The sequence below is a fragment of the Cibotium barometz genome, chromosome 23, assembly GCF_041138505.1.
Source record: "Cibotium barometz isolate CiBa-2024 chromosome 23, ASM4113850v1, whole genome shotgun sequence".
Lineage (NCBI taxonomy): Eukaryota > Viridiplantae > Streptophyta > Polypodiopsida > Cyatheales > Cibotiaceae > Cibotium > Cibotium barometz.
The window spans coordinates 18,524,585-18,536,709 of NC_141068.1; the positions used below are offsets into that span (position 1 = coordinate 18,524,585).

Here is a 12,125-nt window from a genome sequence, read left to right on the forward strand (position 1 = left end):
CAGATGCAGATCTGTACGAACAGGTACATGCAGGCGGATAAGGACAGTTCTGTCCAGCAGGTACAAGCGGGTCTGAGCAGCTGAATAGCTTTGGCTTTTTGGAAAGGGCAGCAGGCAGGCTGTGCTTCAGAAGTTGTAGGCGCAGCTGAATATCTCCACAGGCATGCTTTTGGGAGAGTAAAGGGCTGGCTGCTGTGCTGTGCTACAGAACAGAGACATAGGCCTTCCTTCTCTCTCCCTCTCTAGCTCTTGGAAGATGCGCTTCTTTCTCTCTCTTGCTTTTTGGGTGAAAACAGGAGGGCTGAAGCTGCGGCACATGCTCTTTTCTCTCTCTCTCTCTCTCTCTCTCGCTTGGTGCACAGGAGGGCTGGACTGCAGGTGCTCAGGGCTGCATGCTTTTCTCCTAGGTGGCCAGGGGCTGGTTTCTCTAGACATAAAGGCGGATAGGGGCTGGTTTTTCATGAACATAGACATCATGTTGATGGCGTTCAACTGATGGAACTTTCAGCTTCTCTTTGCTTTGGTTAGGGACTGTTTTGGGACTGTTTATGGGCTGTTTTTGTTTGGCTGCAAATTCAGCTATGTACTTAGGTTTCTGGCTGCAAGTACAGGTCACTTGGTTATGTTTCTTGGCATGGGAGTGATGCAAGCTCGCATGGCTGCGTGCTCATGGAGCAGATTGTTTTCTTCCTGCTAGAAAGGAACAGAGGGACCTACAATTATGGGCATCTCTATGTTGCCAGATGTTTCATGAGGGAACAGGTAACTAGATGTATGCTGTTGTTGGCACTGTTGTTGAATGGTGCCATGAATGGTTCTGTATGGAAACAGGACACAAGTTTCAAAGGGAAATAGGCCTAAGGGTTTCATGTGGAAACAGGTCATAGGTTTCTCAAGGAAACATGTTTTTGGGTTTCTCTAGGAGATAGGTCACATGCAGGCATAAGGTACAGGAATGGACACATGTATGGTACAGCCTTGCTATTGATTGGATAGGGGACAGGGAATCCATGACAGAGATGGATAGTACCCCTAGAAGGTAGAGAAGGTTGGTACACGTGTGTCGACTGTATGGTATGCTGTGCTGTGATACGAGTTCTCTTTTGAGAGACAGTTTGGGAGTCTGTGTTGTGATGCAGAAGCACTGGATGTGTCAGGGTGTGATGCTGTTCATAGTGTGAGAGGCTATGGATGGTTGTGGCAGCCCTGATCATGGGAGAAAGCTTCTGTATGCTGACTCAATGTGAGAGAGTCTTTCGATGTGAACAATGGTTGGGGACTTGTTTGTGGATGCCGAGTGGACAAGAAGCCATGATGTAGGTTTTTTGCAGGCTTCAGGGGTTCTACTGAGACGGCTGAGTTTCCAGCTTTATTGTAATCAAAGCTCTTATAATCAATTAAAGAAATACCGCAAGGGGCGCCACTGCGTTTTGGGGCCAATCGGTGTTCATGTACTTTTTGCAGGAGCACTCTAGCTCCCCCTGTTTGTTTTCCTTTTCTAGGTTCTCAATGGCGTTGAAGTGTTTTATGTGCGAGTGTTTGTTTCACCGCCCGTCAGGCCGGTTTCATATGGCCATTACGAGTTTCTCGTATTACCTTTTGGGTTAACCAATGCTCCAGCCACTTTCTAGCAAATGATGAACTATCTTTTTCGTGAACATTTGGGTAAATTTGTGGTGGTGTTCCTGGATGATATTTTGATATATAGTCGTACTCTTGAGGATCATGTTAGACACCTCACGATTGTCTTATCTATTTTAAGAGAGAATCGACTATATGCTAAGTTAAGTAAATGAGTTTTTCATGACAGACATCATTTACTTGGGACACAAGATCACTAGAGATGGATTGAGCATTGACTATGACCGAGTTCAGAAGGTTCTAGACTGGCCTATACCGCGAATAGTGAAACAACTTCGTTCTTTTCTCGGTTTTGTTGTTTTTCTTCAGAAATCTGTGCGGGAGTACTCTCACCTCACACTACCGACGATGACCGACTTATTGAAAGGTCGTGGACGTAAGTCAAATCAGTCTATCTTTTGGAATACGATTTGGATATGGCCTTCAGACTTTTGAAAGATAAAGTCAAGGAAGCACCTATCTTAGCATTACCCGATCCTAGTCGGCCTTATGTTCTTGAAACTGATGCAAGTGATTATGCCATCGGGGCTGCTCTATTTCAAGATGGTAGACCTGTTGCTTTTGAAAGTAAAAAGCTAGATGACACTCAATCTCATTGGCCAACCCTTGAGAAGGAGCTTTATGCTGTGATTCATGCTCTCAAGGTTTGGAGATATTATTTATATGGCTCCAAGTTTGTGGTATTGACTGATCATCAGTCAATCAGTCAATCAAGTATGTGTGTGATGCAGATGATTTGAGAGGAAGGAAAGCTCGTTGGGCTGAGTTAATGCAAGATTTTGATTTTGAGATCCGTTATCGGAAAGGGTCCATAAATAGTCTTGCAGATGCGCTTGGTCGAATTAGAGAGGTGAATACTTTGTCGTTCATCGAGATTTCTACTGACTTATTTCAGTCATTGAGAGGGCTTTGCAGGACTGATAGTTATTTTGGTTCATTTTGGCAGAAGATCCAAGACGGGAGCTCATTGATTGACCAAGACTCGATGACTGAAAAGCCTACCATTCAGGCTGCAGGAGGCCAGTGGATGATTCGGAATGGTTTACTATTCCGTAATGACAAAATTTGTGTACCACAGATCCCGGACATTTGGTCCAAGATTCTTAAGGAGTGTCACAACGCCCCTTTTGCTGGACACCCTGGGGTACACAGGACATTATCGTTAGTGAAACACACTTTTTATTGGCCAAAGATGAAAGGGTATGTAGAAGATTATGTTCTCAAGTGTCAAGTTTGTCAAGCAAATAAAGCTGAACGCTTTAGACAGGTTGGGTTGTTGTATCCTTTGCAAATCCCAGGTAATAAATGGGAAAGTATTTCCATGGATTTTATTACCGGATTTCCAAGAACACATCAAGGCCACGATTCTATTTGGGTTGTGGTAGATCACTTGACAAAAATGGCTAGATTTTTACCGACCCGAAAGACTATTATAGCTACGCAATTAGCACGGCAGTTTATGGAGCAATTGTTTAGACTGTACGGCTTACCGCCGCAGGACATAGTCAGTAATAGGGACTCCAAGTTTACGAGTGATTTTTTGAAACTTGTTTTTGAGAGGTTGGAAACAACTTTGAATTTGAGTTCCTCAGATCATCCTCAATCTGATGGCCAGACTGAAAGAGTGAATCAGATTTTGGAGGATATGCTTCGAGCATATGTATCCAAAAGACAGAGTTCATGGGAGGATTATCTTCCTATGTTAGAATTTACATATAACAGTACTAAGCATATGAGTACAGGTTTTAGTCCTTTCATGCTTATGTATGGTTTTCAACCTAGATCACCTGTTACAGTGGGATTCGCAGGACTTCAGCATGATGCAGCACGCAATTTTTTACAAGATATGCAAGAAATGTTACAAGTTGCAAAGGAATCTATTAGAAGTGCTCAAGAGCGAGACAAATTTTATTCTAATAGACATCGTTCACCCAGAGAGTTCTCTGAAGGAACGATGGTGTATTTGCGAGTTCCGAAAGATTCCGAAACTTTACGGATAGGTCGATCTTTGAAATTATTCCCTAGATACTATGGACCATTTCGTATTACACGAAGGATTGGTTTAGTTGCATATGAATTGGATTTTCCTTCTCATGTGAAAGTTCATCCCGTATTTCATGTCAGTAGACTTAAGGAAGTACTGGGTGGAACAGACCAGTTAGTTACTCCTCAAGAAATCATAGATGTCGAGGACATGACATTTGTTCCGCACGAACCTGAAAAGAATCTTGGATTTCGTGAAAGAAGATTGCGTAATACGCTTATCACGGAATACAAGATCAAGTGGAAGGATCGTGTTGAGGAGGACGCTACATGGGAGACATTGACTACTCTTCAGAGAGATTACCCTGGCTTCTTAGTGAGCTCAGGAGTGAGCTCTTAGAGGAAGGGGAGTATGTCATGTGCACAGTGTGTATCTACCGTGTGCTACACGCACGCAAGACTAGGTTCGAGGTTTGGGGAAGCTTGGAGCTAGGCAGGCTGATTGGCGAGCTAAGTTAGGGATAGACTAACGGGCGGGCGAGCTAAGTTAGGGATAGACTAACGGGCGGGCGTCCCAAGTGTGGACGCCCGATGACCGGCCAAGAGCCTATAAAAGGGTGGCTAAGGTTAGTCATTAGTCATATAGAGTCTCGCGAGATTTGTGAGAGCTCTATGGTCTGGAGCCTGGATCTAGTGCAGACGTGCACCTGCTTTACGCAACCGAGGCCGGCAGTAGTCTCAAGGCCTGCGAGGGTAGCTTCGTGGCGGTATGGGACGTCGCGAGGTAGAGATTGGTCGGTATGTCCATCTAGTTAGCTCTGCTCGTGGCTCGGTGGGGACAGCCAAGACTGTGGGCTTGCCCATGGCTGTCGTGGTTTGGGAGGTGAGTCAGGCCTGCACCCCGTTCTTGTTTATTTATTTGTTTGCAGGTTTCGAGTCTCGAACTAGGAGCGTTCTACGAGGAGATCCTATGGGGATTTGACATTTTTTTTCTAGCTTCCTTAGTGAGGATGCTGAGCACTCTAGTGGTGGGCGACCTGCCAAGGGTGCCCACCACTGGACTGTCATGGCCGGACCACCCCGGTGGATCATCTAGCAATGGATCTCCTGAACCATACCACCAATAGATACATGGGAGGTGCATGCACCGGCATTGAAGGCACCACAGTGACCTCAATGGGCATCCGCCAAAGATAGGAGATGCCGCCGACTCCACCAACTCCACTGCCTCCACAAGAATCATTAGAATAATTCCTCAGCTCATCGTTCAGATCATCTCTTGTTCATTGAGTCCTATAGTCACTGTGGTGTTCCATCTTGTGTGTTGTCCAACTCACTATGATCACTGCGTAGTGAGGGGCATGCAACCGCTTCTGGGACGTAATACAAGTTAACATTTACAGTATTCATGTCATTGTGCTATGCTTCTATTAAAGTGTACATTGTGTCGTGAGTGTTGAGGACTTAGGACATACTGTCCAGAGGAGAACCACCACTTATAGTGTGCCGGGCAACCTACCCTGCTATTACAATCATCTTTGATAAGGTCATTCCACATAAAGGGCTTCCTGTTAGCCTCATCTACTAAGCTTCGGGGGCCTATGACATAAAAATATCCGAGTACGATTCCAAGCCCAGACAATGGAAGAGACCAGTGGGGGGGATGGGGGATGATAAACTGCCTCAAAGAAAATAATTCATGTTTTGTGCCTCCATTCACCACTTCTCTCAGGGGACACATCTAAGAATATAGGTACATGAAGAAGTCCTTCCAGGGCTCAATATGCTCTAACCACATCAACTTGCAGAGCTTTGCACTGGATCTTTGGATCACTGATGTTCCATCCCTATTCATGCTTGGGAAGGATAATAGTTTCCCAAGAAATTCTTGCCCATCAAGCCCTGACCATAAAAAGTTGCGGATCACCCTCCGCAATTGTCTAATGCATCTACAATCCTAACACCAACAAGAAGTGATATATCAAGCTATGATAAGCGACACTTGGTTTACCATCGGAACTCTAGACACCAGATTGAGCTTCTTGCAGCCCGATCTGACATACCAAGCTGTGATAAGCAACACCTGGTTTACCACCAAGGCTCTAGATGCTAGATCCAACTTTGTGATGAGCACAAGGGCAAACTTCTGGGCACTGGCATCCAAGATACCTGGCTGTGTGTCATCTCTCAATCCATGTGAAGCCAACATCTATGCCCCAATCAATCCTCTCAGAATAACTGACCCAAAAGTCCAATAGACTTGTGCCAATTTATAAAGGTCCCTGCTGCTAGACAAAACTCTTCCAAGGCAGAGCGAAATGAGCAGAGACATGAGTAGGATGCCTCAAGAAACATCGCTAGTATTGTCAGCCAACTCGAAGTCCAAAACGAAAATGCTCAAAGTTTCTGCAACAATGAGATACAACAGAGGAGGTAAGGGGCACCCCTGCCATATGGAGCGAGAGATCTCGAAGCGCTCACCTTGACCTCCACAAGCAAGCACAGTGTTGTGAGCCTCTTCCACACAATCTGAGATTTAAAAATGATGACCTGACAGATTTCATAAATAGATTTGGTGGCAAGGGATCCAGAGGATTTTTATCCTGCCTCCAACAAGAGAAGATCACCACCAACCAAAGGTTCTTCAGATTTAGCCTCATGCATTCTCTAACCATCGTAAAGAATATAGTTTCGGGCATAAGATCCATAACCTGGAAGGAGAAGTGTGTGCAAGAATACTCCAAGACCAAATTATATTCTGTGTATCATGAGATCGGAAGGTCAAATTTGTATTTGATAAGATATTTTTTCTTTCACTAAATATTCTGTTTTGTAGTGTTGGAGGCATTTGAAAAAGGTGCGTGGTGGGATGTTGAACTTCTCGGTGCCGAAAAAGGGAAGTTCCTTGTGCATTTTCTGGGATATGGAGACAAAGAAATCCAACAAGAACTTCTGAGGCATCGTGTCAGAAGGGCTTATGATGATGACTGCAGCCGCTTTTTAGAGCCAGGAATGGATTTGGCAGTCTATTCGACTCATCCACATGCTTCAAGCATGCAAACAAGTTGTGTAAGTTGATGATTTTATTGTGTGGCTGATTGTATTTTGATTAAAACAAAGAAAAAACTATGATTTGAATTTTGTGCATTTATTTTGAAAGTTACTTGTTTGTGTGAAAGGTGGAACTTAAGCTGGTAGGTGTGCGCCCAAACCTCAGTTCATTATTTACGGTTTTCAAAAAGAAGAGGGCATTTAGACAAACAGGAAACATTGTCTTCTTGGACGAAAAGGACAACTCGTTGAAAAATCTTGTCCTCTTTTTTTATGTTGTCATGAAAATTTACTGCATGATCTGAGTACCCACAGAATCATCACAGTATGGTGGACCACATTGTATTCACTAGTTGTTTCCTAACTCGCTCAACTTTCACTGTTTTGGCATGGTTTGGGACCTCTTGCTCCACAAGCATGTGAAAATTTGAATATAATGTGATTTTTTATCATGTCCTGAGATGCACAGAATGAGTACTGGAATTCCAAATTAAGAGAGGACACCTATTCATCTCCTAAGCCATCCGTGTGCTCCTTGTGTGGCCTGTTAACAAGACCTTGGGGACCACTGGACCTCAGCGGCAGTGATTGCGGTGATCTAGAGATGTCTGAGAGCGTGACCCTTGCCATCTGCGTCGAAGAGGAGTACGGGCCTGCCTCCATGGTCTATGCAACGGTCACTGATGTAACATAACGAACTGCCTCTCTGTCTATTGTGAACAAGCACAAAACCCCACCATCAGACGTGCTGCGTCTTCAGGCAATCCCAAAGGCAAAGTTGTGGGGACTCTTGTGAGAAGCGCCAGAGAGAGAGAGGGAGATCTTCCATGGGCAAAAACTGTTGCACACCTTTCAGAGATCAAAGAGGACGTGGAAAGAAATGTGGTGAGCTATCCAATGTCAGGCGATGGCCAATGTGTCATCAATTTGTGAAGCAGTAGCTGAGATCCTTGTGGTGGTGGGGGGGTGCGGAACTCTCGACTCGTCCATTGCAGCCAGGCAAGGGAGTGGTCCTCCTCGAGCCATAGGTGCTAGAAAGGATCACGTACAATGTCGAGTGGGGAGGGGTCAATGTGCCACACCTGTCCAGAGAAGCTATCCACTCAGACCCGCTAGAGGGAGGCACTGCAATCCGTACCTGCAGGCCGAAGGCAGCCGTGCTGGCCGAGCTCAAAGGCCAGTGGGGGAGGTCCTCTCGGATGCCAAAGATCAAGAGGGGATGTCATAGCAGGAGAAGAGCGCCACCCACACCAAGGAGGGTGGTGAATCAATCAGGGTCTGCCACTCTTGGGGAATGGGCTGAGTCGATGCTGAACATGAGGCCCCCCCTTCCTCCTCCGCTTCCCACTGCCCCTGTAGCCCCCCATCTGCCCTTCCCTCCTACAGAACCCTCCCCCATCCACCCTCTGCTCCCCTCCCGCTGCCTCCTGTTGCACCCCCCTCCCCTCCCCCCTTCCCCTCACTTTCCTGTGCTGCTCCTGGGTCTCGTCTCTCCCCCTTTTCGACACCGCTGTGTTGTTTCTGGTTATCATCCTTGGAGGACTCCATGGCAGCTGCTTAATCTACCCCGACAGATCTCTCCCCAAGGTCATTTTTCCGAAGTAGATCTCCAGCTCCTAGACACCTCCATAGCCTTGTTGGAGGCCACCACCCTTGAGCATGGTTGAATTACTAATATCCAGCTCCTTGACAAAGGTTATATCAGGATTGCTTTTGATTCGGAAGCTCTAGCTGATAGCACCTCAGTGCGGACCCCTCAGGAGGCACAAATGTTCTTAAGCGCACTATCGGGGATGCTTTCCTGGTCTCCCCAAGGAGTACGTGGTGCTCTTTCCAGTAATTGGTTGTATGCTGGGACAGGTTCTTGAGCCCCCCCTTGCTGCCTCCACAGCGTCCAAGGCTGGTGGCATAGTCACAGGGGACGGAAGGGATGGACGGTTGGAACGGAGGGACGCCGAGTCGGGACGGATCAGCAACGGGGACGGTCGGACATCCCCTGGAGGCATCCCTCACAAGGGACGGGGAAGGGGACGGTGGCAGGAGCACCGAGAAGGGTGTAGATTCCTTAGGAGTAACCGTGAAGACTCCAGTTTTTGTGCACTTGGAGATTATGGACACCGGTGCTTCATCTTCTTCGAGCAGGGAGGCGGTTGGTGGACTCACTGCTAGGGATACTCGGGAATGGATTTTAGACAATGGTGCTTCCAAGTACATGACTCCTTCCTGAGAGTTATTATACAAGATCTTTGAAGGCACGCAGGTCACATTCTTATTGGTGACAAGTCCACTATTCCTATGCACAGCGAGGGCAGGTTAGAGATCGTTCTCGATGGCAGAGGGGGGAATCATTCCTCCTAGGCTCTTTTTGTCCTATCCCTTGGTTTTCATCTGTTTTGTCAGTGCATGAGGTTTGCAAGATTGGTGTACGGGTGGAGTTTGATGAGCATTGTGTTGTTCTCCGGGACAAAGCAATAGGCCAGGTTGTATGGGAAGGCGGAGTGGAGAATGGGATCTACAAGCTCTCAGCACTCTCTTACACCTGCGCAGAACGAGAGGGTCCCTGAATGCAAGCCCAAGTAGCCATAAGAGTGTGGATGATATCACCCCATATAGTACTAATGCACTGAGACCCAAAAATTTGGACACCCTCAATAGCCTCCGTGCATCTAGCTCTCCAGATCTGCCATGCTGTAATACTGGCAATAATCTCCCAACTGGTGTCAATCCTTTGTCTAGGGGTTGTATAATCAGAGTGAGGAACATCCTGCAATAAACCATGCTGGGCAATACCTCTACGAATGAAAAAAGCAGAATTTGTACCACTGCCCTCATAAAAAAGCTGCGGACCAGAGTGGGAGAGCCAAGCAACTGCCCCCCAAGTCACATGCATGGCTCGGCCACTCAATTTGCCCATAAGTTGGGCTAAAGGACCCCAAATCTGTTGTGCAATGCTGCATTCCCATAGGCAATGTTGGGCTAAAGGACCCCAAATCTGTTGTGCAATGCTGCATCCCCATAGGCAATGTTGCTCGGCCACTCAATTTGCCCATAAGTTGGGCTAAAGGACCCCAAATCTGTTGTGCAATGTTGCATCCCCATAGGCAATGTTGTACGGACTCAGAATCTGCCGCACATCTAGGACAGGAAGGTGCTACACCGAAAACTGATCTCCACTGATTGGTGGGGAGACCACCATGTAAGAATAACCAAAAGAAACGAGAGATCTGGCTCCTTTTGTATGAGTGCCAAAATCTGCGCTGTATCTCTGGAGAAATATCATAGCTCTCCCAATGAGGCTTGAGAGTAGGGATCCTATGCATCTGTCGAGTGAGAAGAAGCCTGGCATTCCGAATAGTGAAGCTGAAAAAAGGAAGGCTTTTCAAAGGATCGAAGGCATCAATCCACTCCCACTCTCCTGGATCCCACTGAAGATATCTGATAGGACTGCCACCATATAGCCACAAACACCGACTAGTGATCTTCATCTGGCCGACTGGTGATATGTCCTAGCCAACTGTTTTTGATCTGGCCGACCAGCACTGTACGGTGGTATAAATACCCCATACTCTTTTGTATCGGATCTTCGTGTATATAGCACAGTTTATAGAGCTTCTCTCTTTCTACACTTCTACGTTCTGTTCTCCACATCACTTCTCATTTTCGGTTGTGCATTCCGACACCAAAGCATGTGTGGTGACTGGGTGATGGCCTCTATAACACCACCAACAGACACACAAGAAGAAAATGTAAATGGATCAGAACTGGGGGACACCAAGATCCCAGCTCCAAGGGCACCAATCAAATCTGCACTCGTTCTCAGCCTCCAACTGCCACCTTCTTCGGACACAAAAACACCCTCCAATCTCTCCAATCTGATCTAGCTGACTCCTTCAGCTGTCCTCCCAAGGTCAGCACTGACCTCCAAAAGCTCTGATCTTCCACCTATTAGCCATAGCTGACCTTCTCTGACATCCAGCTGACCAGAAACCTCTCCAGTTGACACACAGCTGACTGTAAGCTGATTGTAAACTGCTTCCGAATGTTGATGCTGACTTCAGTTCCAAAAGTATGCTCCAGGTTCCTCTATAATCCTCCAGCATCGGCTAACCTCAAGCTCACAACTCGAGGGTCTCACTGAACACTTGGCTAACTCTCTGTTGACCTCTCGCTGACTGAACTTGGCTGAGACTGACCCAACCGACTGACATAGAACCGGCTGATTCAGCTGCCTCAACCGAATCAAAATCTTCCTTCCACGTGTCCTTTGACACACGCAGATCCTCAAGCTACTCTAAACTCAAAGAGATATCACACTTTGAGCTCTTTGTTGATGACAGTTGACAAACAACCGACACTAAACTAGTTGTCCTCTCAAAGCAAACTGAACTGACTCAGTTGATGCAAGTTTCTCTCCTCTATGTCGAACACTTCTAGACCCACAAAACACTTGAACTTGACAAGGATTCATCACTATGAGCACTCATCTGATATCAGCCAACTCACAACTGACACTGAAACAACATTTAGCCTAGTAACCCATCTGACCATTGATTGCTAACAGCTGATAGTCCTCTGACTGTCACACCTGACTCACAAACGCTTCTCTCAAACTCAGACAAGCTAGAACAAGTCCTCTACACCTTTAGCTGATGATATCTAACACTCAGCTGACCTTGACTGACTCTGTACCTTCTCTCATATGATTCAGACTAAGTCCGCACTGACTCAGAATTGCACTGACTCAGCATCAGCTCCTCAGTCATCAGACTGATACACACAGATGACCTATCACCATGAACCCAATCAAACACACTCAATCGTCATAGCTATAACATCAAAACAAAGATCTTGCATCCATTCAGAGTCGACACCAATCAAACTCTTAGATTTCTTTATATAGACAAAAAACTCATCAATGTCTCAACAGCCCTGAGACATGGGCACAAGCAGACAAAAATAAAACACCACAAATCTCAAGAATCCCTTGCAAATAGACCTCTGTCAAAGCTTCATTTCAGCAGCTACAGTCAAGGAGATATTGAGTTGAGCCACGTCTCTAACAGAGGTGCTACACAGAGAACCCAGGGGACACTCTTCCTAGCCATTTCTCCGGTCTCCGACACTCCCTCTGCTCTGACACAAGCCATTCTGCTCTCACACTGCACTGGTCTTCACTGAAAACTGGAAAAACTGCAAGAACTCTAGACTGCGCAAAGAAAGCAGTCCTGCAGGTCATGTCTTCACTGCAGTCACTCTCACCTCTCGTGGTCTCTCTAGCTACGCTCTCGAAATCGACACTTCAATCCACCACAATTCTCCCTCTTCTACCTCGTCACCGCCTTGCTTGCTTCCAGAAGGTTGCGCAGCCCGCTTCCTTCGTTGCTCCATGCTCTTTCCTTTTTGTTTCGTGCACCTGCTCCTATCCATTTGGTTGCCACACCGCTTATGCC

General features: G+C 46.5%; 1 protein-coding gene across 1 annotated transcript in view; it reads left to right on the forward strand.

The window, feature by feature from the left end:
* Positions 1-12,125, forward strand: part of LOC147625703 (SNF2 domain-containing protein CLASSY 1-like) — a 95,952-nt gene that overhangs the window by 55,699 nt on the left and 28,128 nt on the right. The window contains exon 2 of the mRNA XM_086817221.1: positions 6,461-6,693. Within this exon, the coding sequence (XP_086673347.1) occupies positions 6,461-6,693 (233 nt within the window). The remainder of the gene's footprint in view (positions 1-6,460; positions 6,694-12,125) is intronic.